The sequence below is a fragment of the Phyllobates terribilis genome, unplaced genomic scaffold (genome assembly GCF_046119375.1).
Source record: "Phyllobates terribilis strain yellow unplaced genomic scaffold, ASM4611937v1 Scaffold_4__5_contigs__length_816908805, whole genome shotgun sequence".
Lineage (NCBI taxonomy): Eukaryota > Metazoa > Chordata > Amphibia > Anura > Dendrobatidae > Phyllobates > Phyllobates terribilis.
In genome coordinates this window covers 63,397,874-63,425,481 of record NW_027362764.1, presented here as the reverse complement: position 1 = coordinate 63,425,481, position 27,608 = coordinate 63,397,874, and the positions used below count along the sequence as shown (strand labels likewise).

Sequence of the window (27,608 nt, the reverse complement as noted above, 5' to 3'; positions counted from 1 at the left end):
GACCGTTGAGGCTGATGTGTGTGCAGCAGGAAATAGTATAACTCCCCACGGGAGGAGTATAGCCTCAGGGCAGCAAGTGTGGATGTTGGGGGTGATGGTGCGTGGGATCAGCAGTAACGACACAGAGTCCTGTAATGCAGTCCAGAGTATTTACTCACAGTTCTTTATCCACGTTACTACAGCTGGTCATAACGTCCCTCGTTGCACTGTGTTCACCAGGTGAGGGGCTCGGCCTACTCCTAGATAACTTTGGAGCGTTTCACAGGACCCCCTTTGTGTGTCCTTTCTCTGGTCTGTCATACCCCGCCAGTGACCTCGCTTCTGTCCGGCTGCCTCGGGCCTTCTCTTGGTAAACCTTGGCGCCAGTTTCCCTGACCCTATATGGTGCCTTCCTAGCGGGTGTAGCGAGGGGCTGCGCCACGTGAAATGTCACAGCCTCCGGTTTCTAGCTGAGGGTAGTTCCCCGCCTCCACTAGTTTCAGGGACTGGTCTCCCCCTTTGGCCTGACCCCCCTACGCAGGTAGATTCGGGCGTGCGGTGGCGACTCGCCGGTCCACACCCCTGGGGTCCCTTCGTTCCTTGTTCCTGGAGCCTCCTCCGCTCCTCTTCCTTCCTTCTTCTTCCTTCTGCTTCCTCCAGGCTCCGGCCTCTCTCTTAGGCCTGCCTGCGGAGCAGAGCCCATGCAGAGCCTCTGCTCCGGCCTCCTGCTCCCTCTTCTTCTCTCACTGAACTGACTACTGATCTAAGATAGTGCCCACCTTTTATACCTCCTTCTAGATGCACCCAGGAACTGCCCTCTCGCTCCTATGCACTACAGGGTTCCCCCTTCCTTGGTGTTCCCTCCCCCCACTCCAGCCAGGGACAGGGACTGTCGTGCTCTACTTGGAGCATATCGGTCGTCCTGCCCCCCGGAAATGTGGTGTAATGCATGCAGGTGTCGGGGTCCTGATCCACACTCTATCCTTACCTGAGAGTGAGATATCGCACATCTGGGTGAGGTGCAATACCTCTGTAGCAACCGAGCCCTCGGGGTGCTACACATGCCCCAGAGAGGACTGCAACCAGAGATTTCACATACTGTGCTCCAGGAGAAACAAATAAAATAAACATCTCCGCAATGGAGTGACGCAGCGCAAAACGGAAAAGAGTGGCAGAATCAGGGCAGCTCTGGGATTTTTACAAGGTATTTTACCCAATATTTTTGAACAAACTACTGGTCCTCTTTAAATAGCATATTGCATATTATAAATTGTACAGTTTTTGTCCTACACTGTCCTTAACATAGTAGACAGAAAGTAAGTTCAACCAAATTTAGACACATTAATAGAGTTCTCTGTTTTGGGATACTTATTAGATGGATCTCAGTATCATAAGCTGACTGCAAAGCGCTCCCCTGTTATGACCGCCAGCAATCAGCTGTGATCTGGGAAGAAAACTGGTTAAAAGTATTTAAATTCCCTACAGCTCCTCCACAGGAGAAACTAAGTATTGCAAAATGTCTATTCAAATCAGTGGTTCATGTGTGTAATATAAGTCAGGGCAGGTCCTCCAGAGCAAAAGATGCTCTTCATAACCTCCCTCTACACTTGCCAAGAAATAAGGATCCTGAATAGACGACTCTCCATTAGCTCAGTTATCACTCACTAGGGAGATGATAATGGGTCTTGTCTAGAGATGAGCGGATCGCTTCACGCAACCCCGGTCCACAGTCCAGGTCAGTGTTCTCTGGCCGTGGACAGGAGCTGTGCAAATTTCCTGAGCTTCCATGGTCCCTAGTGCAGCGCTTGATACTCTTGCCTGGTGTGACGTCATCTATGTAGCGCACAGGTGACAACTCGCCAGCCTGGCTAATCATAGGGCGAGCCTGGGGGGTAAGGAGATTGTTCATGGCCAGAGAGCACTGACCTGGATCATGGACCAGGGTTGCATGCAATGATCCACTCGTTTCTAGTACTGTTCAAACTAATTTACAATCTGATCCACATTATCTATTATAACTGTGTGGGAAGGTTTGGGACTGCAGCAAATCTAATAAAGGGCGCTGCAGGATGCTTTTTTTGAGTCTGAGATGTGCACGGTGTCTATTATTTGTAGACTAGAGACAGACTATTAGCCCAATCTCATACAAACGCTTCTATATATAGATCCCCTGATGTAACATGCACTTAATAGAAGGAAAGCACACGTGCACATCTGGAAGAAAGCAGACAGCTCTGCTGGGTGTAGCAAGGATAATATGCAAACTGTCTAAATTGTATGTATCTTCTGACAACACACGAACTAATAGGATAACCAGCAATTTAAACATGATTTAAAAGTTATGTATACTTTGGCATCTACTTTAGGCTAAGTTCCAATGGAACGTATTTACTGCTGACTTCTTTCAGCAAAGGCGCCACAGTGATATCTGCAATGGGAAAAAAATACAAAAAAATGGAAAATTCACAGCGTCTTTAAGTGATCATGAGTTTTCTTGAAATTTCATCCACTTTGTTTGAAGTGTTAGATGCAGCAGATTTTCTGCACAAAGAAATGCACTGGAAAAAATGCAGCATTTTCTTTACGTGTGTACATGTCCTAAATGCCTCATAACAGGTATACAGCATCTGTCATTAGCGGGTGATATTTCTTCATGCGTGAATATAATGCACAATGCACTCAAGAGATTGAGGTTGATGTCCAGCAGCTATGGTTTGGTATTACCTTAGATGGTGGTATATTAATCACTTTAATGCTGGAAAGGGGATTGACAGCTTGTCGCCCACTACAACATGGTGGCTGGGTACAAATGGGTTTCCATGAGGTTCTCTGCTACCTGTTTCCGGTCTTCCAGGACCTCTGTTACCTGTTTTCGGTCTTCCAGGACCTTTGCTACCTGTTCTCGGTCTTCCAGGACCTCTGCCACCTGTTCACAGTCTTAAAAGACCTCTGTTACCTGTTCCCAGTCTTCCAAGACCTCTGCTACCTGTTCCCGGTCTTCCAAGATCTCTGCTACCCGTTCCCGGTTTTCCAGGACCTCTGCAACCTGTTCCTGGTCTTCCAGGTTCTCTGATATCTGTTCCCAGTCTACCATGACCTCTGCTACCTGTTCTCCGTCTTCCAGACTACTGCTACCTGTTCCCAGTCTTCCACTGCTACCTGTTCCCGGTCTTCCAGGACCTTTGCTACCTGTTCCCGGTCTTCCAGGACCTCTGCAACCTGTTCCCGGTCTTCCAGGAGCTCTGCTACATTTTTCTGGTCCTTCAGGACCTCTGCTACCTGTTCCCAGTCTTAAAGGACTGCTGCCACATGTTCCCGGTCTTTCAGACCACTGCTACCTGTTCCCGGTCTTCCAGACCGCTGCTACCTATTCCCAGTCTCCCAAACCTCTGCTACCTCTTTCCGGTCTTCTAGGACCTCTGCAACCTATTCTCGGTCTTCCAGGACCTCTGCCACCTGTTCACAGTCTTAAAAGACCTCTGCAACCTGTTCTCGGTCTTCCAGACCACTGCTACCTGTTCCCAGTCTTCCAGACCACTGCTACCTGTTTCCGGTCTTCTAGGACCTCTGCTACCTGTTCCCGGTCTTCCAGGACCTCTGCAACCTGTTCCCGGTCTTCCAAGACCTCTGCTACATGTTTCTGGTCTTTCAGGACCTCAGCTACCGGTTCCCAGTCTTAAAGGACTGCTGCCACATGTTCTCGGTCTTCCAGACCGCAGCTACCTATTCCCAGTCTTTCAAACCCCTGCTACCTGTTTCCGGTCTTCTAGGACCTCTGCAACCTGTTCTTGGTCTCCCAGGACCTCTGCCACCTGTTCACAGTCTTAAAAGACCTCTGCTACCTGTTCCCGGTCTTCCAGGACCTCTGCTACCTGTTCCCAGTCTTCCAGGACCTCTGCAATCTGTTCCTGGTCTTTCAGGTTCTCTGATATCTGTTCCCAGTCTACCATGATCTCTGCTACCAGTTCTTGGTCTTCCAGACCACTTCTTCCTGTTCCCAGTCTTCCAGACCACTGCTACCTGTTCCTGGTCTTCCAGGACCTCTGCTACCTGTTCCTGGTCTTCCAGGACCTCTGCTACCTGTTCCCGGTCTTCCAGGACCTCTGCAACCTGTTCCCGGTCTTCCAGGATCTCTGCTACATTTTCCTTGTCTTTCAGGACCTCTGCTACCTGTTCCAAGTCTTAAAGGACTGCTGCCATATGTTCCCGGTCTTCTAGACCGCTGCTACCTGTTCCTGGTCTTCCAGACCGCTGCTACCTATTCTCAGTCTCCCAAACCTCGGCTACCTCTTTCTGGCTTTCTAGGACCTCTGCTAACTGTTCTTGATCTTCCAGGACCTCTGCCACCTGTTCACAGTCTTAAAAGACCTATTAAACCTGTTCCCGGTCTTCCAGCTTCTCTGATATCTGTTCCCAGTCTACCATGACCTCTGCTACCTGTTCACAGTCTTCCAGACCACTGCTACCCGTTTCCGGTCTTCCAGGACCTCTGCTACCTGTTTCTAGTCTTCCAGGACCTCTGCTACATGTTTCTGGTCTTTCAGGACCTCTGCTACCTGTTCCCAGTCTTCCAGGTTCTCTGATACCTGTTCAGGGTCTACCAGGTTCTCTGATATCTGTTCCCAGTCTACCATGACCTCCGCTACCTGTTCTCGGTCTTCCTGACCACTGCTACCTGTTCCCAGTCTTCCAGACCACTGCTACCTGTTCTCGGTCTTCCAGGACCTCTGCTACCTGTTCCCGGTCTTCCAGATTCTCTGATATCTGTTCCTGGTCTTCCAGGTTCTCTGATATCTGTTCCCAGTCTTCCAGAATCTCTGCTACCTGTTCCCAGTCTTCCAGAACCTCTGCTACCTGTTCCCGGTCTTCCAGGACCTCTGCAACCTGTTTTCGGTTTTCCAGACCACTACTACCTGTTCCCGGTCTTTCAGGACCTAGGCTACCTGTTCCGGTTCTTCCAGGATCTCTGCAACCTGTTCCCGGTCTTCCAGGACCTCTGCAACCTGTTCCCAGTCTTCCAGGACCTCTGTAACCTATTCCTGGTCTTCCAGGTTCTCTGCAACCTGTTCCTGGTCTTCCCGGACCTCTGCAACCTGTTACCGGTCTTCCAGGTCCTCTGAGATCTGTTCCCTGTCTTCCAGGACCTCTGCTACCTGTTCTCAGTCCTCCAGGACCTCTACTACCTGTTCCTGGTCTTCCACGACCTCTGTAGGACCTCTGCTATCTGTTTCAGGACTCCTGACCGCAGCTTCCAGGACCTCTGCTATCTGTTTCCCGAATGCCTCATCTGCTTGCTGCACGGACTCCTGTGGCCCCTGTGCCCACCCAGATTTTGGACTTTGAGGATCCACCTCACCAGCACATTACTGTGTCGGAGCCTGGGCTTGCTCTTGGGAGTTTGGCTGCCCCAGTTCAACCCTTGTAATCCAATATAATATTACCAGTATGGGCCCCTTCAGTGGCCGGTAGAATAGGTATGAATGACGCTGCCCAGATGGGCATGTAAACCCAACTTTTTAGATATCACCATCTCTCATCAGGGACAACATGTAATTACCAAAACTTTTTTTAAAGATGTGGATGCCAATAGTTATATCCATTTTTCCAGCGGTCACTATAAAAAGTGGCTTGAAAATGTCCCTTTTAACCAGTTTCAACGTAACTGCAGCAATGAGGTTGATTTTGAATCACAAGCCAATATCCTGCGTGAGTGTTTTCATAGGCAAAGTTACCCCAAAGGGCTTATCAAGCGCGTTTATCAGAAAACTAGGAACTTGTCACAAAAACAGTGCATCCAGCCCAAAACTGCCCCACAGGCTAGTGCAGGTGATGATTTTAATTGTAATTTTATCACAACTTTTAAGTCAGCACATGAGTCCATTCGAAACTCACTGCACAAACATTGGTACATTCTTCTAAAAGATCCGATTCTGTGTTCTCTTATTCCTAAACAGCCTAAGGTTACCTTCAGACGAGCCCCTACACTGAGGAACATCCTAGCCCCCAGCCGCCTGAAACACACTACCCCCAGTGGTACACGCACCAATAAACGTTCACAAAAAAATGGGAGTTTGAAATGCTTTTCAAGAAAATGCCTGTACACCTTTTTTTTTTTATCTTGAAAAAGGCGCCGGTAGGGCGTTGAAACGCGTTGTTAATAAAAAGCTTTATCATCATCATCTCTGAAGAATTGATTTACTTCAGCAGCGCAGCCCACCTACGTGTTTATCCAATTGGATCCAGTTCAACCCTTGTAATCCAATATAATATTACCAGTATGGGCCCCTTCAGTGGCCGGTAGAATAGGTGTGAATGACGCTGCCCAGATGGGCATGTAAACCCATTGAAACCCCTTTTACAAGGCTTTTGTGCAGGATACGGTCACAGACAGAAATCAAGTTCTGCATAAGCCCTGGGCAAATTACATGGTATTCCTAGCCGGGCGGCCGGGGCCCCAGACTTGACTACTTATCCTGTTACTCATTTTGCAGATATTTGCTGCCAATTCTACAGACATTAAAGAAATATTCCTACAAAGGAAGAATTCCCCATGTATCCTGCCAATTCCCGACATTATCCCTCTGGACTGCTTGTACGGTCTACCTCACCATGGACCAACCTGACGCATCTCCACCACGTGGACCCCGACTGGAGAGAGGGCCAAACAGATTGTATTTCATGCAGATGTTCTCATAGCTGCAGAGCATTTCCCTATAAATAGTCGTTCGTACACCTGTAGGAATACGATCAGTTGCTGCTTATTATCTGCTGGTACCAACCCATATGTCCAGTTTCTCAGTGGTTGGAGCCGACTCCTGGTGTTCCCAATCAAAAGAAGAAGTGAGGAGACCGGCAGGGGACACAGTCAGAAGTATGGAGGAACACCTTTCTGCTGCTGCCAGTTTTCATTTTTGCGTTTCCATCTTTTTGCGCAACTTCTTCCAGGAGCCATAACTTTTTCATTTTTCAGTCTTTTTTTGCAGAAGAGTTGCAGTTTTGTATCACACCATTCACCATACACCATATAATGTACAAAAAACAGGGGGGAAAAAAATTCCGCTATTGATTTTTTGGGTTTACTTTTTTTTTTTGTGCAGTAAAAATAAAGATTCTCCAAATCAGTACCATTACAGAGATACCAAACTTGTATAATGGTGAAAAAAAAAGTTTCAGATTTGAAAAAAAAAAGTTTGGGTTGCCATTTTCTGAGACCTGTAAGGAGTTTTTGAGGGTTTGTTTTTTGCATTTTTGTCTGTATCAACTTTTGCTGCATTTTTTGAGAGAAGAGAGGTGATCAAAAAACGTTCATTTTAATTATTTTTGTATAGCATTTATTGTAGGGTTAAGTCCTTTTATTTTTTTCATATTTTTGGAAACACCAAATATGTTTTTTGCATCTCTTTATTTTAAACTGAGGAAATATTTATGTACATATATATATATATATATATATATATACAGTTATATGAAAAGGTTTGGGCACCCCTATTAATCTTAAGCTTAATGTTTTATAAAAATTGGTGTTTTTGCAACAGCTATTTCAGTTTGATATATGTAATAACTGTTGGACACAGTAATGTTTCTGCCTTGAAATGAGGTTTATTGTACTAACAGAAAATGTGCAATCTGCATTCAAACAAAATTTGACAGGTGTATAAGTATGGGCACCTGTGATGAACCCGTAGCCGCCATCTTGGTAATGATAAATTATATCCAGGGATGGCCACACTTCAGCAGCCCCCACCCTTGGGACCTTCTGTTAAAACGTCAACTAGATAGTTTCCCCCATCCAGGCTCCTGTGAGATAAGAAGCCCCAGGGCCTACTTAAAGCCCCCGTCTCACATAGCGATATCGCTAGCGAGATCGCTGCTGTGTCACGGTTTTGGTGACGCAACAGCGACCTCACCAGCGATGTCGCTATGTGTGACACTTTGCAACGATCAGGCCCCTGCTGTGAGGTCGCTGATCGCTGCAAAGTGTCCTGGACCATTTTTTGGTCGTTGGCCTCCCGCTGGCCAGCACACATCGCTGTGTGTGACCAGCGGGACCAACGATCAGGCTGGTAACCATGGTAAACATCGGGTTACTAGGGGCACACGCGCACTTAGTAACCCGCTGTTTACCATGGATACCACTCTGCTACGGTGCGCGGGAGGTTACCGTTCACCTTAGCAGAGTCGTATCCATGATAAACATCGGGTTACTAAGTGCGCGCGTGCCCCTAGTAACCCGATGTTTACCATAGTTACCAGCCTGCTCCTGGTTCAGCAGCAGGCTGGTAACCGGGAGCAAGACATCGTGGACGATGTCGCTGCTTCCCTCATCGCTGGTGAGCCTGCCTGTTTGACAGCTCACCAGCGATGTATTAGCGATGCAGCAACGATCCCTGACAGGTCGTATCGTTGTCGGGATCGCTGCTGCATCGCTTAGTGTGACGGGGCCTTTACACTTGAATGCTAGGAGCTTCAAAGACTTCGAGAGGAAACACAGCCAGCAGGGGGGGGGTGCTTCGTCCATCTGTAACTGACCATTTGTCCCATAGGACTAGTTTCTTTGTCTGTCACAAGCATGGAGGCATAAGATATAGAAACATGAATAGTACACGCATGTTGCGTGGGATGGGCCAATAAAAAAATATCACGGCGTCCCGGAGCCATTGCGCACACAAGCCTCCGCGGTAGACGTTTGTACGTGCTCTGGAAGCCAAGATATAGCGCTGAGCCATTCCTGAGGACCGTATGGTATCATAATTGATATCAAAAGGTCGGTTACGGCGGCCCGAATCCATGGGAACCCCTGGGGGTATCATGAGACCATCCCAGAAGAAGTTATTGGGTTCCGTAGAATTTGGGCTTCTGATCGAAGTTAGACCTGAGGGTGGAGACTGAGCCAGCTGACCTCACCAGCAGTGGGCGGGACGGGGCAGGTAAGATAGCAGGACAGACAAGAGACAAGTCAGTCTTGACCCAAGAGTGGTGTGCTGAACATCTGAGCACCAGCTGAGGCCACCAAGGGGAGGAGCAGTTTGACCATGCGGTGGTAGGCCTCAGCCTGTAACAAAGAACCGTGCCTGCGACCGCAGAATCCTCTCCCTGCGTCACAAGAGAATCAAGAAACCGGTAACTGATATGCTGTGGTGATTCTGTGTGTTGTATTCCATTGTTGTATAGTTTAGCCTGACCTTATACCTGTGTATATTTAGTTGTATATCGTGTATCTAGTGTATTATTATAATCAATTACCTCAAGTAATTGTGGGCCTGCCTTTTATTCTGCATAACGAACGCACGTCCGTGTGAGCTCGGCTCAAGCCAAAAACGCTACCCAGGGTTGGTTCCTGACCCGATATAGGCCCATTCACGGACTGGGCGTATATCTAAAATAGGGACTGGTGGCAGCATACCAACTGGGGATTGGGGAAGGCTGGTAGTGACGGTCGGAGGTTCAGATATATATATTCCTGGCGCGGCCAAGGAAGATATATATACCGCCCTCACTACAGAGGGCCCCGATATCCAGTAGGTTACAGGACAGTCTCTCTGGCGACCGCTTATCCTAGGTGCAGTTCCTTGACTGACCTGAGGCTAAGAGGGCGCTAGCGAGTTGTGCTGTGTAGTGACGTTACGGTTTAGTGACGTTGAAGGGATAACACTCTACCGTGTTCCCTGCGCTGGTTGCAGCTACCTGGCACTACTTTCTCTAGGTGCGGTACCTTGACTGACCTGAGAGGTAAGGGGGCGCCAGAGAGCTGCACCCACCGGCCGGCTTTCATCACAGCACCCTTGTCATTTTCTTGTTTTAAATACTCCTACCTACTTTTTACTGACTTACTAAAGCACTTTTTTTGGTTTTGTAACCTCATTGAGCTTTGAACTTCATAGCCAGGTGTATGCAATCATGAGAAAAGCTACTTAAAGTGGCCACTTGCAAGTTGTTCTCCTGTTTGAATCTCCTCTGAAGAGTGGCATCATGGGCTCCTCAAAACAACTGTCAAATGATCTGAAAACAAAGATTATTCAACATAGTTGTTCAGGGGAAGGATACAAAAAGCAGTCTCAGAGATTTAACCTGTCAGTTTCCACTGTGAGGAACACAGTAAGGAAATGGAAGAACACAGGGACAGTTTTTGTTAAGGCCAGAAGTGGCAGGCCAAGAAAAACATCAGAAAGGCAGAGAAGAAGAATGGTGAGATCAGTCAAGGACAATCCTCAGACCACCTCCAGAGAGCTGCAGCATCAACTTGCTGCAGATGGTGTCACTGTGCATCGGTCAACTATACAATGCACTTTGCATAAGGAGAAGCTGTATGGGAGAGTGATGCGAAAGAAGCCGTTTCTGCAAGCACGCCACAAACAGAGTCGGCTGAGGTATGCAAAAGCACATTTGGAGAAGCCAATTTCTTTTTGGAAGAAGGTCCTGTGGACTGATGAAACCAAGATTGAGTTGTTTGGTCATACAAAAAGGCATTATGCATGGCGGCAAAAAAACACAGCATTCCCAGAAAAACACTTGCTACCCACAGTAAAATTTGGTGGAGGTTCCATCATGCTTTGGGGCTGTGTGGCCAATGCCGGCACCGGGAATCTTGTTAAAGTTGAGGGACGCATGGATTCCACTCAGTATCAGCAGATTCTTGACAATAATGTTCAAGAATCAGTGACAAAGTTGAAGTTACGCAGGGGATGGATCTTTCAGCAAGACAATGATCCAAAACACCGCTCCAAATCTACTCATGCATTCATGCAGAGGAACAATTACAATGTTCTGGAATGGCCATCCCAGTCCCCAGACCTGAATATCATTGAACATCTGTGAGATCATTTGAAGAGGGCTGTCCATGCTCGGCGACCATCAAACTTAACTGAACTGGAATTGTTTTGTAAAGAGGAATGGTCAAAAATACCTTCATCCAGGATCCAGGAACTCATTAAAAGCTACAGGAAGCGACTAGAGGCTGTTATTTTTGCAAAAGGAGGATCTACTAAATATAAATGTCACTTTTCTGGTGAGGTGCCCATACTTATGCACCTGTCAAATTTTGTTTGAATGCAGATTGCACATTTTCTGTTAGTACAATAAACCTCATTTCAAGGCAGAAACATTACTGTGTCCAACAGTTATTACATATATCAAACTGAAATAGCTGTTGCAAAAACACCAATTTTTATAAAACATTAAGCTTAAGATTAATAGGGGTGCCCAAACTTTTTCATATAACTGTATATATATATATACTCACACATATGGGACCTGTGATCATTTGAACGCTTGTCCTATATACTGTAGTTCTTCAGTATAGCAGTATACAGTGAATTTACCAGTATGGCAGGTGGGAGTTGTCACGCCATGTGGGATCACAACACTTAAAGGGGTTATCTGGGACAATTTTTTTTTTTACTATGGGTCTAAGGACTAACAAGCAATTAGTTGCTAACAGGCAGGTCCAGCTCCTGAGCCCGCTCCGTGCACACACACCTGACATGCACAACAAATGTTGGGAATTGGTTAAAGGAGTTTATGAGCCTAGAAAAACATGGCGGCTTTTTTCCAAAAACATCACCACTCCCGACTAAATGTTATATCTGTAATTGCAGCAAAGCCCCAATTTCTTTTTAAATAACCTTGTTCTGCAGTTTTTCAAATCTTATGCAACCCTTTATACAATATTATAGAGAACTTCTGGGGAAAATGAGACCCACCTGGAAGCCACATGTTCTTGCATTTTTTTGTCCCTACATCCAATAATATAAAAATACATTGTAGATTATTAAAACCTTATAGATGTGAGATTCTCAAAGTGTCACATTGCGTCCTCAGATGTCCTGAGCTTGTACTCGGTAATGTAATGGAAGATGTTTTTGCAACTAAATAAACTACAACTAAGAAGAATAATTAATGTATTAATAGATGGGGGGATTCTGAGCTCGGGCAGATATGTCAGTATGAACGAATTTAGTATTTTCATGTGAAAGCAACTTAAAACGGATCAGTCACCGGATTTCACAATAAAAAAAAAATCTTACGTTATTATATAGATCTCTTGGACCGGATGAGACTGGTGTACTTACTTTGAAAATTCACTCCAGCGTGGCTGTATAATCCTCATATTAAAATTAGCCTTTTATGAGTGACGCTAGAGAATCAGAGAGTTGGATTATCAAAGTAAGTACACCAGCCTCATCAGGCCACCATTTATTCTAGGATACTAAATTACTGATGCCTGACTGGTTATATCTCCCCCAAGTGAAAATAATTTTTTACTGACAGTTGAAGGACACCGCCGCGCTGGACCCTCGGATGTCAGCTGTTCACACCTGGACTACATTGTGAAAATAGAAATCTCTGATGTTACTGCCAGGGCTTTGAGAACATCAAATCCTCCAAAGACCTTATACCTCTCAGAGCTGAGAATTTACTACAGTTTTATCTGATTCAGACAATCCCAGGAGCTAAACAGTCTGGACTCTAAGGATGATACATTTTACCTGCACTGACACATTGTAACAAATCATCCAGGAGGTTTCCAGGCTCACAGAGGACTCCCTAGACTAGATACCACTGTAACAATGAAATAGAGATGTAACATTACGCTCCACGATCTCTAGGATAAAGCCGACAAATGAGCCCCCAAATACCAAGCATCAGTCATAACAGTGGTCTGATTACATGTGGCGAAGACCTTTTGGGCTCTCTTAAAGGGATTGTCCAGGATCAGAAAAACATTTTTACCTTTTTCCAAAAACAAGCAACTGGTTATCTTTGGTAAGGCAGCTTTAAATGGAACCTGACAGAAGATTGATGACGCCCGAGAAAACATTTGAAAAGCCAAGAAGGGTCACTTGGATGAGTCTCAGATGACTAGACCAAGGCAGGTTACCAGCGACTACCTGACCTTCTCCGCTACACTGACCAGTCTCTCCCTATGTGTGTGTATAGAGAGACACCTGTCAGTCTAGGGGAGAAGTCTCTGAACATTCATGGCTGCAATAATGAAGCCGCTGTCTGATTTATGGATTGGGCAACATGAATCATCTGACAGGTTCCCTTTAAATCTGACTTTAAAGTGAATAGTTCAGAGCTGCAATACCACAAACAACCTGTAGAGGAGGGGCGATGCTGTTTTTGGAAAATGGAAAAAATATGGCTGCCTATCTCGGTAAACCCCTTTAAGTTACCTGATTAAATCTCAACAGTTTTCAGCTTCTGAATGTAGACCAGATTGTTCAATGTCATGCCGGCATCTCGCACACCTTCTCAGCACCACGCTACTCATTGCGTTCACCGCTCTGCTTCCCCAGTGTCAGACCATCTCTTGAGCTGCTTTGTGCTCACTGCCAGCTCTGATCCTAGAGAGTCTCCACCTGGCTATAGGAAAACACAGCCAGATCCTGCAGGAATTTAACCCTGCTGTGTCTTACAGAGTTTGCCTTGCCCAGCCTATCCCTAGGCAGCAGGGGGTTTATTAGGCAGCTCTTCCCACCGCCCGATCATTGGTTCCCAGTTGCTTGTCTCTGGATCCTGTGGATGCATGTTTGTTATGTCTCTCCTGCTATTGACCCGGCTCGTTTACAGCTTATCCTGACCTCTTCGCTCCTGACCTTGGCTACGTATACTGAACGGTCTGAACCTGTGCTGCCTGTCCGGACCCCAGATTGTCTGACCATGTCTTTGCTTTTGTCCTCCTGTACCTTGTTACCGTGTTTCTAACCCTCCAGTCAGCAGCTGCAGACCCACGGACAGCCTTGGAGTGGTACCTGGTGACTACTTGTGACCAAGCATATCCTCACCATCAGAGTCTCCAGTGAATACCAAGTAGTCACTTAATTACACTCCTCTGGGGATGAGCCCGGCCCATGGATGGCGCAGTGGGTCCAAACCCACCAGCGTTATATTCAAATTCACTGGAGAAAACAGAGATCTTGAAAATGGTGAAGAATTTAAACACAGTGGTTCACGTTGGTCTCGATGAGAGGGTATGCTGGGGTCTTAGATGTTCCCGCGAACGCCTCTTCATGAATCAGGAGAGTATGACGAGGAGGATACACCTCTGTGTGCTCCTTGCCACAAATCCTAAGCCACGTCCGTTCCTACCCCAGAAAGTAACATGAAAACGCCAAAAGCCTCAAAATTTTGCCGCAAGTCCAAGTTGCACCTAAATTTTGCAACTTTTCAAAGCTTTTACGCCATAATTTAGGCGTGAAAACTTTGATGAATCAGAACCAAAGTATATTAGGAAGTTGCAGAACTTTTTAATATGCGGTGATTAAACTTATTTTTACACGAAACTGGAAAACCCCATTAAATCAAGCACAAGTAACAATCAGATCATGCGGTCAAGCCTTGTGGATCTTTTTGAAGTCCAGATACGGAATTCTTCACTTTGGCCTCTTTCCAGACACAATTAAGTTATTACAAAGCGAAACGTTGACTTTCTGAAAACATTGTACTCAGAGAAAAGCTCTGACAATATCCAGAAGTTTAGGCCTTTATCTGAGAGTCCTACGTCTTCGCCTTAAGTTTGGCTCTTCTCTCATGTTCCTTCAGGATCATCTCAGCCTCCTTCTGCCCGGTCTGGAGGAGGAAATGGTTCTTGCTCCTTGCAAGATGTATTGTGAGATTAACCATTGGCTCTCAAACAACTGGGGTCATCTTGTGTTTCTCAGTTCATACAAACGGGACGCTAAAGCAAATTTTTTTTTTTTTTTTACCCTTCTCGTTCTTGAAAGCACATCCTGCAGAAGGCTGATGTTATCTCGTAAACTATGTGACCAAGGGGCTGAAACAGATGCGTCCAGACTTAGGAGACGCTCTGTAAAAAACTATTTTTGTATAAAAAAAAAAAAAAAAATCAGAAACATGTGTAGGTGGATTTAAAAGAAATGAACTGAAAGCATCTACTGCAGCCTCGTGTTAGCTTTTGATCTCCTGTCTACTGTTGTGAGAGATTATGTGTGTCAGTGGCTTCAGTCTGTGATCTTCGCTGGTAAGAAGACTAACTGCAGGGAACATCAATGCGACTTCAAGTTTCAAGGATACAATTTGACATAAATATGTGCGGGGACGTGTCTCAATCTATCAAAAAAGGTGGGTTTTCAGTCCTAATGGTTTTGGACATGTCAGTCGATTACATAGGTGGAGATGGAGATGGTGGAACTCACATGGAGGAAGTGGCTTATTACCTCTAAGAACAAGAGAATAGGGCATATTGAAATCCAGCTGCCTGATCCTTCTCATCTCTGGATAGGAGACATTTATACTCATTAGATGGCAACTAAACTACGTAGATCATGCTTTATTCTAAAGCTGGCCATACAAATGAGATAGTTGCTTGCCGAATGTTCTTTTGACAGACATATCTCTCCCAACTCTCCCAACATATCAGCATTTGTATTGGCAGAGCATTCATGTGTTTTCAACAAGGGACAGTAGAAAGCTGCTGCCAGATACCTCTGGCAGTGTTTTTTTTTTCTCCTGAAAGAAAAAGATGGGCGTTAAATTCCAAATGTCCGATCCTTTTGTCCCCAGAGAGTTGGGAGGCTCACATACGGATTATTAGGCTCACCTGGTGAGGTGGATCCTCCAAACCCAAAGTTCAGGTGGGCACACGGACCATGGGCGTCGGTGCAGCAGGCAGGTGAGGTACACAGCAGACAGGTAGCAGAGGTACTAGAGACCGCACGTGGACAGGAGACTGAGGGTTCGGATGCCGCAGGCAGCCACGAGACGTCTTGGAGACTACAGATATGTTGCAGAGATACTGAAAGACGCAGGCAGATAGCAGACTGAGGGACTGGAAGCCGTAGGCAGTCAGGGGACATCCTGGAGACTGTAGACAGGTTGCAGGAGATACTAAAGGCCAGAGGCAGACAGGAACAGAGGGACTGGAAGATGCAGGCTGCCAGGGGATGTCCTGGAGACCGTAGACAGGTTGAAGAGATATGAAAGTCCACAAGCAGACAGGAGACTGAGGGACTGGAAGCAGCAAGCAGCCAGGAGATGTCTTGGAGACTGCAGACATTTTGCAGTGATACTGAAGGCCATAGGCAGTTAGGATACTGAAGTACTGGAAGCCACAGGCAGCCAGGGGACATCCTGGAGACTGTAGACAGGTTGCAGAGACATTAAAGGCCAGAGGCAGACAGGAACTGAGTGACTGGAAGCCGCAGGCAACCAGGGGATGTTCTGGAGCCAGTAGACAGGTTGAAGAGATACGGAAGGCCACAAGCTGACAGGAGACTGGGGGACTGGAAGCCACAGGCAGCCAGGAGATGTCTTGGAGACCGAAAGCATGTTGCAGTGATACAGAAGGCCGCAGTCAGACAGGAGACTGAGGGACTGGAAGTCACAGGCAGGTTGCAGAGATACTGAAGAACGCAGGCAGACAGGACTCAGGAAAACTAAAGTTTTAAAATCAAGACACAGGTGTGTGTCTTGGTGAGACTTATATAGGCCCAGGAAGGTGATCACAGGGATCATGCTGGGCCATCTGCAAAGCCTGACTTGGAGCACAACAGAGTTTAGCAGACCGGGGTGAGGGACAGGTGCATGACATGCATCAGATGGTTGGGCAGTTCTGCCAAAAATCGGCACCTGGAGATGACTTTCAATTGATGTTTATGGGGTACTTAAGACAAGGAAGGAGTGCTATATGATATCTTAGTCTTAGGCCAACACACGGACATAAAAACAACCCCAAAAATTAGGTTCTTATTAGATTCCTTGGAATTTTCCCAAATCTGAGATGAGTATATTCCCATCAGTATATGTGGAGTAGTTTCTTTCCCTAGGAAATAAATTCAGTAAAATTTCTCTTCAATGAAGTGGGCTTCTGCTTAAACACCACAGCCAATCTGAACGAGACGAGCTGAAGTTTAAAGAGAGAGTGCCCCGATGCTCGAATGAGATGAGTGGATCTCAGATTGAGACTACAGAGGATCTGGGATCCTTGGTCATAGCTGTGCCCTGGTGCTGGGAGCAGCTTCTTCTTGTAGTTACATGAGGAGGTCAGTGATGACCTTTTGATCTGTTTGTTTTTTTACGACATCCTAAATTCTGCTTACTTCCCTCTAATGAACATGAGGTGGAGAGGAACAATCACCACCAGACCATGAGAATCATCTTGTAAAACAGTTCATAAAGACCAAAGCGTGAAATTTCCGAACGGTTGATGTTCGTCTTCATTTTGCTGGTTCTTCTTTTATAGTCGGAGGCTGTGAGCTCAATTCCAAAAATAACCAAGAGTATCTGTTTGTATAAATCCCAAGTATAATCACACCGCGGGAGCCGAATATGAGGCTGGGATTTATGGCGCTGGATTAAGTGGTGTTTTCGTTTTCAAGATTTTAGATAAGCATCATTAAAATGACTAATTTAAATGTGTTTCCTACCCCTAAAAATACCTAAAAATGTAATATACCAGCCTGTTAAGGCACTACAGGTACTGTGGGTACTTGTGCCCCCTGCCATATAGTGATCATAGCAGGAGGATCAGGTTATATAGACATCATTGCCTGCAGGAGTCACATGGCATGGATGAAAAGTCCTTCTATGGCAGGGATGTCAAACTCAAACACACAGAGGGCCAAAATGAAAAACTTGGACAAAGTCACGGACCAATCAGTATAAAGTAAATGGGGCGCACATAGTCCTCCATACAGAATAATGGCCCCACATAGTCCTCCATACAGTATAATGGCCCCCATAGTCCTCCATATAGAATAATGGGACCCACATAGTCCTCCATACAGTATAATGGGTCCCACATAGTCCTCCATACAGTATAATGGCCCCACATAGTCCTCCATATAGAATAATGGGACCCACATAGTCCTCCGTACAGTATAATGGGCCCCACATAGTCCTCCATATAGAATAATGGGCCCCACATAGTCCTCCATACAGTATAATGGGCCTCACATAGTTTTTTATATAGAATAATGGGCCCCACATAGTCCTCTATACAGTATAATGGGCCCCACATAGTCCTCCATACAGAATAATGGGCCCCACATAGTCCTCCGTACAGTATAATGGCCCCACATAGTCCTCCGTACAGTATAATGGGCCCCACATAGTCCTAAGTACAGAATAATGGGCCCCACAAAGTCCTCCATACAGTATAATGGGCCTCACATAGTTCTTTATATAGAATAATGGGCCCACATAGTCCTCCATATAGTATAATGGGCCCCGCATTGTCCTCCATACAGAATAATGGCCTCACATAGTCCTCCAAACAGAACAATGGGCACTACATAGTCCTCCATACAGAATAATGGGCACTACATAGTCCTCCATACAGAATAATAGACCCCACATAGACCTCCATACAGAATAATAGGCCCCACATAGTCCTCCACACAGAATAATGGGCCCCACATAGTCCTCCATACAGAATAATAGGCCCCACATTGTCCTCCATACAGAATAATAGGCCCCACATAGCCCTCCATACAGAATAATGGCCCCACATAGTCCTCCATACAGAATAATGGGCCCCACATAGTCCTCCGTACAGAATAATGGCCCCAATAGTCCTCCATACAGAATAATGCGCCCCACATTGTCCTCCATACAGAATAATGGGCCCCACATAGTCCTCCATACAGAATAATAGGCCCCACATAGCCCTCCATACAGAATAATGGCCCCACATAGTCCTCCATACAGAATAATGGGCCCCACATAGCCCTCCATACAGAATAATGGCCCCACATAGTCCTCCATACAGAATAATGGCCCCAATAGTCCTCCATACAGAATAGTGGTCCCACATAGTCCTCCATACAGAATAACGGCCCCACATAGTCCTCCATACAGTATAAAAGGTCCCACATAGTCCTCCATACAGTATAATGGCCCCACATAGTTCTCCATACAGAATAATGACCCCACAAAGTCCTTCATACAGAATAGTGGGCCCCACATACTCCTCCATACAGTATAATGGGCCCCACATAGTCCTCCATACAGAATAATGGGCACCACATAGTCCTTCATACAGTATAATGGGCCCCATATAATCCTCCATACAGAATAATAGCCCCACATAGTCCTCCACACAGTATAATGGGCCCCATATAGTCATCCATACAGTATAATGGGCCCCACATAGTCCTCCATACAGAATAATAGCCCCACATAGTCCTCCATACAGTATAATGGCCCCACATAGGGGAAGTGGTTCTGGTGTTGCGGGCCAAATAAAACACCCTGCCGGCCAGATTTGGCCCATGAACCAGAGTTTGACATGTATGTTCTATGGCAACACAGGAGCGGGCACAAGTAATGGTGGGTTAGTGTAACTTATATTTTTTTATATAATTTTGAACCTGCTAAAATTTATTTTTAGGGATAGGAAACCTCTCTAAAAAGGTTGTATCATTTGATTGCTCTAATTGCTCTAAATCTTTCTTCCCTTCAACCAAGCAAAAAGTTGTTAATGGCAGGGTAAGCTATAGGCAGCCATGCATTTTCCCTGCATAATAGAGAAAGAGCGGCTTGAATAAGTAAAGTGAAGAAAAACAGCAATAAAACTGAAAGGTTGTTAAAGGAGAAGCCACAACTAGCATCTCACCAATGAACATTTTGTGTCTCTTTGTGAGTACAGCTATAATTGTGTGCTTTTTTGGATGTGTAACCATTATGCTGTGTAGCTCTATAAATGTGTAATTACTATGCTATTTCCCTCTTTGGTACTGTAACCATTATGCTGTGTATCTCTTTGGATATGTAACCAATATGTTGTGCACCTCTTTGGATGTGTAACCATTATGCTGTGCACCTCTTTGGATGTGTAACCATTATGCTGTGCATCTCATTGGATATGTACCCATAATGATGTTTCCCTCTTTGGTTGTGTAACTATTAAGCTATTCACCTCTTTGGTTGTCTAACCAGTAAGCTGATTCCCTCTTTGGATGTATGACCATTAAGCTTGGTACCTCCATGGTTGTGTAACCATTAAGCTGTTTCCCTCTTTGGATGTATAACCATTAAGCTTGGTACCTCCTTGGTTGTGTAACCATTAAGCTGTTTCCTTCTATGGCTGTGTAACCATTAACCTGTTTCCCTCTTTGGTTTGTAACCATTAAGCCTGGCTCCTCTTTTGTTGTGTTACCATTAAGCTTTTTCCCTCTTTGGATGTGTAACCATTTTGCTGTTTCCCTCTTTGGCTGTGTAACCATTAAGCTGTTTCCCTCTTTGGATGTGTAACCATTAAGCTGTTTCCCTCTTTGGTTGTGCAACCATTAAGCTGTTTCCCTCTTTGGATGTGTAACCATTAAGCTGTTTCCCTCTTTGGTTGTGTAATCATTAAGCTGTTTCCCTCTTTGGATGTGTAACCATTAAGCGGTTTCTCTCTTTGGATATGTAACCATTAAGCGGTTTCCCTCTTTGGATGTGTAACCATTAAGCTGTTTCCCTCTTTGGCTGTGTAACCATCAAGCTTTTTCCCTCTTTGGTTGTGTAACCATCAAGCTTTTTTCCTCTTTGGATGTGTAACCATTATGCTATATATGACTTTGGATGTGTAACCATTAAGCTGTTTCCCTCTTTGGATGTATAACCATTAAGCTTGGTACCTCTTGGTTGTGTAACCATTAAGCTGTTTCCTTCTTTGGCTGTGTAACCATTAAGCTGTTTCTTTCTTTGGCTGTGTAACCATTAACCTGTTTCCCTCTTTGGTTTGTAACCATTAAGCCTGGCTCTTCTTTTGTTGTGTTACCATTAAGCTTTTTCCCTCTTTGGATGTGTAACCATTTTGCTGTTTCCCTCTTTGGCTGTGTAACCATTAAGCTGTTTCCCTCTTTGGTTGTGTAACCATTAAGCTGTTTCCCTCTTTGGATGTGTAACCATTAAGCTGTTTCCCTCTTTGGTTGTGTAACCATTAAGCTGTTTCCCTCTTTGGATGTGTAACCATTAAGCTGTTTCCCTCTCTGGATGTGTAACCATTATGCTGTATACATTTACTGATGTGTAACCACTATTTGCCTCTGGGGAGAAAACTAAACAAACCTTATGTTCTAAAAGCTGCCTCTGTCTGTTCCTTGACAGTAAAGCAAACCCCCTGGTCAGCATAGTTCATTTTACCCCTGGATGACCATCAGCATCATGACCTCACCACTGTCACTGCACCTTCTTGCCATACGATAGGACTACTTGAAAAATCCTTGCAAAACCATTGTTCAGTATTTTTACTTCCTGTAGTAAGAAAATATACCTTAAAAATATGACAAGAAATCCTGCCACAGTTTATAAAGTCCAGACCACTGCAATCCAGGCAAGGAAACCGGACAAGCATTGCCAGACATTTACCACTCACATCACTTCTACTTTACAAGGTGCAGAGTGCAGTACATGACAGGTGGGGACGGGGAAGCAACTAAGCAACACGTACATGTCGAATGAAGACCTCAAAGAAATGCACAACCAGCACGAAGTACGATCTTTTTACTTAAAGACATAATGCACAATGCCAGAATAGCTCTTGAAAGCTGCCCATAAATTAATGCGTCTCATTACAAATTGATATGTTTTATATTAAAACTTGGTTTCCAAGTCATTCCTAAATATGACTTTAAGGGTATGTGTGCATGACATCTTTTCCAGGCAGGCGAACTCAACGAGGTTTTCAAGCGAGTGTAAACCGCCCAGGAAACGCCAGCGTTTTTTTTTCCTGAAGCCTTATGTTAAAAGTAGTTTTCAAGCGTAAACCGCCCAGGAAAAGCCGGCCATTTTCATCCTGAAGCCTTTTTTTGGGGGGTTTTGGGAATGTTACATACTACCCCAACTTGGTGGATGTCCAGCCGCTAGGATCCCACCAGTGTGCCCAGTGTGAATGGAGCAGTAGTGGGCATGCTTGACCATCAAACCATTCTCTGCCTATGGATGTGGTGGTCACACGTGTGCATTACCACCCCTGTTAAACATATGCACTACTGCTTGGTTATATACATTAAATATCACTTGAGTCTTTATCCTCCGGTTGGCGCTCTCTGGGAATCTTTAGAAAGTTATTCTGTCATTAAAAGTGTTTCTAGAAGGGTCTTAGTCATTAAAACCTGATTACAGAAAGTCCTGAGACCCTCAGCGATCAGCAGCAATCAAAGAGAGAACCTAGCCTGTACGTTTTTAGTTATGCTGCAGTGCCCCAACAGGAGAAATAAGGCATTACAGGGAAAAGGAAACTGGTGATTATGGGAGCCCTAGAGACAAATAAGGAATTTCATCTCTTACTCATCCTATGTATCCAAGTGCAATGGGGGTTCAATGTAATGGTACAGAGAGCACTGGAAGGATGTTCGGTTGCTGGGGAAAGAAGAAGCATGTCAGGAGCGAAACTCGGACGCCAGAAGCAAATCAACAGGGAACAACTATCCAATAATAAAAGTATTGGGCTGCGAGCATGTAACACTGACAATAGGAAACAATGCTTTCTGGGCTTCTAATTAACACGTGGAAGTCGTTACCACCGTCAGTTGCATGAGAAAATAATAATAACAGGCTAAAATTACACAAGACAAAGTCATGGCAGTAAAACCCATCAAAGTCTTCAATTATGTGCCCGAAGCACACTATATAAATCTGTGAAATTCATAAAAGCCAGCGGCGACAGATGAACTCAGAAAAAAACCTGCAAACATGGGGGTTACTACTGATTTCTATACAAAAAGGCCAAAAATCCAGAGAAATATGGATTGCCATTCCCACCAATGCAAACCGTGCTCATACATTATAGATGACCAGACAGAAGAGGGCTCCTGTGCAAGAACAGTATATGGACCTGCTTTGGGGGTGGGTAGTGGCCCCCTAACCTCCTGGGCCACTGTGCAAGAACAGCATATGGGCCCTTTGTAGTCCAATGCACAATTACACCTGCTTTGGAGGTGGTTGTGGCCCCCTTACTTCCTGGGCCCCAGTGCGGCGGCACAGGTTGCACCACCACCCCTGGTGCAACCAAATATCGCTATGTGCTGCTGCTACATTGCAGCATAATGCAGGTGACTGAGGTCACATTGTGTCCCCTAGGTTGCCGATACTTCACCAAGCAAGTTGCAAAAATCTGATTAAGATGTCTCTTTGTAACTTGTTAGTTGAAGTTGCGGTACCCTAAGGGGTAGCAATGTGACCCCATTTACCTGCAATGTGCTGCGATGTAGCATCAGCACAATAGAGACCTTTAGCTATATAGCCCCAGCCTTATACTTACCTGTGCAATCCACTCCAGTCCCCAGTTTGTTTACTTCTCTGCAGTGATGACATCACTTACATCCATGTGACTGTTGCAGCCAATCACTGGCCTCAGCAGTCTTGCATTGTGAATGGAAAGATCACTGCTGAGGCTAGTGATGGGTTGCAGAGGTCACATTTATGTACAGCAGATCATCGCTGCTGGACAGTAAGGAAAGGCCAGCAGGAACAACCAGGGCATTAATGCTGGAGCTGCAGACGACTGAACAAATTAGTATTACTTTTTTTTTATCACTTTCTTCTATTATCAATTTTAGATACTCCAGACAAACCCTTGAAATGTAAACATAAAATCTTTCTACGTACAGCCAGCACTAGAGGACGCCTTTTACATTGTCCCTTACATTGCTCCTCACATTGCCCCTTACACTGGCCCTTACACTGCCTATTATGTTGCTCCTTACGTTGCCCCTTACATTGCCCCTTACATTACTCCTTACATTTCCCCTTACATTGCCCCTTACACTGCCCCTTACATTGCCCCTTACATTGCCCCTTACATTGCTCCTTACACTGACCCTTACATTGCCCCTTACATTACTCCTTACATTGCCCCTTACACTGCCCCTTACATTGCCCCTTACATTGCCCCTTACATTGCTCCTTACACTGAACCTTACACTGACCCTTACATTGCCCCTTACATTGCACCTTACATTGCCCCTTACATTGCTTCTTACACTGCCCTTTACACTGCCCCTTACATTGCTCCTTACACTGACCCTTACACTGACCCTTACACTGCCCCTTACATTGCTTCTTACACTGCCCTTTACACTGACCCTTACATTGCTCCTTACATTGCCTCTTACATTGCTCCTTACATTGCCCCTTACACTGCCCCTTACATTGCCCCTTACATTGCCCCTTACATTGCCCCTTACATTGCTCCTTGCATTGCTCCTTACATTGCCCTTTACATCGCTCCTTACATTGCCCCTTACACTGCTCCTTACACTGCCCCTTACATTGCTCCTTACATTGCTCCTTACGTTGGCCCTTACATTGCTCCATACATTTCCCCTTACATTGCGTCTCACTTTGTCCCTTACATTGCCCCTTATATTACATATTCACACTAATATTGGACCCAATGGGAGCCGTATAATTTGTATGTAACAAGCTCCCCCTAGTGGTAGTTTCATATATTCAGAATTTTATCATTTCACATTAGGAAATTGATTAAAGGAAGCAAGTGGTTCCTCTCTTGATTTGCTGCCTAAGTGAGTGCTCCACAGTAAGATTAAACTGTGAACATCATTTTAATTATTTTAGGATGAAAAAAAACCTGTTTTTTATATTTTTTTTACTAGAAAAATTGCAACGGCGCCACTCTTGTCTATGGGCTATTTCTATTATTGCTGATCATGACCAATTGCTTGAATCAATTGCTGCAATACCAACACATCCCATAACAATGGGAGGCACTGTCTCTGCAAAAATTATCTTTTTCCTAATCTCCAGTGTCTGACCCCTGTAAACCACCCTTCTCTGATCTTTGAAGAGTAAAGCTCCCATGGGTGACAGAGGGCTGAGCTACAGCTCCAGAACTGGATCCCTCACCTTATTATTATAACTTTAGAAGTAAAGATACATAATAGCACCACAATGACACAACGTATCACACTGCAACACAGCACCGAGGCTGGTACATAATAGCACCACAATGACACAACGTATCACACCGCAACACCGCACCGATGCTGGTACATAATAGCACCACAATGACACAACGTATCACACCGCAACACCGCACCGATGCTGGTACATAATAGCACCACAATGACACAACGTATCACACCACAATGACACAACGTATCACACCGCAACACCGCACAGAGGCTGATACATAATAGCACCACAATGACACAACGTATCACACCGCAACACCGCACCGAGGCTGGTACATAATAGCACCACAATGACACAACGTATCACACCGCAACACCGCACCGATGCTGGTACATAATAGCACCACAATGACACAACGTATCACACCACAATGACACAACGTATCACACCTCAGCGTGTTCACTTTTACTGTTAACCAAATGGGTCACCACCTTCCCGAATATGCAAACACCTTTACATCACGAAACCCTGGCACGAGAATGGCCGCCATATGGTCATGTCATCACTGGTGGTGATCCCACACATGGTAGAGATATACTCACTAGTGTTGTCAAATGGGATCCTCTTACACGGAGCCCCTGTGCTGGGGAATGGGCAGTTGTACACCGCTCCTCCTTCCACTATCTCAGGTTGGCTGGTGTTGGCTTTGGGGGCTCCAATTAATACTCTGGTTCTGTAAGAGACGGTGAGAGGGGAGCGATGATCAGCACAGAATACAGTTATGGGATGTTCCTCATCCAATATACAGAATAATACAACGGTAGCAACTACTGTGTGGTCCAACAGCACCTCCACCATAGCGGGAGCTCATTATATAGCATAGGATAAGGGTAATGATATACAATGGGATATATAATGAGGAAACGTACAGACATATTTAATGTACAGTATGTAACATGACACTTATAGTACATGACTGATATCTAATATCTATCTATTATCTATCTCATATTGTATCTATCATCTATTTATCATCTATCTATTTCAGTTACCCATTATCTATAACTATCTATATATCTAACAGTTATCTTTCTATTTATTAATTTATAATCTATTTTTTTTATCATATTCATTTATAAATCTATCTTGTATGTATATTAATAAATGTATAATTTATCAATCAATCTATATCAACTCTACTTGTGGACTTGATGTTTCCTATTAAGTACCCGGCACAGCTATCTGTTCCTGTGCTTTGATCCATTATCATTTTACTGACTATTAGTTTGTAAGCTGCAGACCTCATATAATATAATAATAGATGATTGGAGCGCCTGGCAATATTTTTTATCTATTTATCGGTTCCATATCAATCTCATATTTTCTCTATGTATTCATCCATTTAACATTTATCATCTGTCTATCATGTCTGTTTCTCACATATGTATCTGACCTTGTTATCTTACAATACTTAATCTGAATGTTAGGTAGCAGTAATCACCATATCTATACAGAACAATATTAGGTTGGGAACCAAGACCAAACCTGACACCCGGATAACTGCTAGATGTAATAGATAGATGATAGATAGATAGATAGATAGATAGATAGATAGATGATAGATAGATAGATAGATAGATGATAGATAGGTAGAGAGATAGATTGATAGATGTAATAGATAGATAGATAGATAGATAGATAGATAGATAGATAGATAGATGATAGATGTAATAGAGGATAGCTACTGTAGATAGATAGATGATAGATAGATAGATAGATAGATAGATAGATAGATAGATAGATAGATAGATCTCTGCTTTGCTCAGCTCCATCCTCTGGTCTGCAGGAACCTCTGGGTCATCCCCTGGTCCCCAGGTCCACCAGGACAATATCTGAGTCTGCACAGTGTCCCCTCCACTTCATAAGGAAGCTGACCATGAAGTAGAGGGAGTCGGCTATTATTTGTCCCTCAGCCTTGGCATGCCAGGGGTTAATGATTTCCATAGAACTTTGGGAAACTAAAGTCTTTTCTTTCCCCCAATCATCAGAACAAGGTGCTGATTTAGGTCCGGAATAGGGTGCACTGACTTCTCATCAGCCGTGTGATCAGCGGCAGACTCGGAGATGAATATTATTTATTGTGCATTCATTTGCACAGGAGGCTTATAGTATAAGTATAACCCCCATCATCCTCCAGCCCCATCATCCTCCAGCCCCATCATCCTCCAGCCCCATCATCCTCCAGCCCCATCATCCTCCAGCCCCAGCTCTGTGCAGCACTTACGTTTTGGAGTCCGGGATGTAGAAATCCACAGAATATCCAAAGTAGCTGTTCTGGGGACCACTGTACACTGTCACCTTGTCTACATCCAGGTTAAATGCCAGGGGTGCAGGGGGCCAATGCATGAAGAGCAGCAGCAGCTGCGGCAGTGCCAGGCTCCACTCATGTAGCATCTTGTATCCAGAGGTCCTGAGCAAAGCACTGATGGAGCAGAGGTAGGACTGAGTGCTGAGCTGCTGGAGCACACACTGAGCCTGACGTGCCTGCAACCCACTTACTCCCTTAAGGAAAGGGAAGAGGAGGGGGAGGTCTTATTGACTGGCGCAGCCTGTAGTGTCCTGCACTGACAAAGAGGGACCCTCTACTGAGAAAGAGGGACCCAGTACTGAGAAAGAGGGACCCAGTACTGAGAAAGAGGGACCCAGTATTGAGGAAGAGGGACCCAGTACTGAGAAAGAGGGACCTTGCACTGAGAAAGAGGGACCCTGTACTGAGGAAGAGGGACCCAGCACGGAGGAAGAGGGAC

The 27,608-nt window shown here is 45.1% G+C and overlaps 1 protein-coding gene across 1 annotated transcript in view; it reads right to left on the bottom strand.

Moving 5' to 3' along the window:
- ITGA8 (integrin subunit alpha 8) overlaps nucleotides 1-27,368 on the bottom strand; it is a 244,324-nt gene extending 216,956 nt beyond the window's left edge. The window contains exons 1-2 of the mRNA XM_073677424.1: nucleotides 27,086-27,368; nucleotides 25,404-25,534 (exon numbers count right to left, since the gene is read on the bottom strand). Of these exons, the coding sequence (XP_073533525.1) occupies nucleotides 25,404-25,534; nucleotides 27,086-27,255 (301 nt within the window). The 5' untranslated portion in view covers nucleotides 27,256-27,368. The remainder of the gene's footprint in view (nucleotides 1-25,403; nucleotides 25,535-27,085) is intronic.
- Nucleotides 27,369-27,608: the final 240 nt, after the last annotated feature.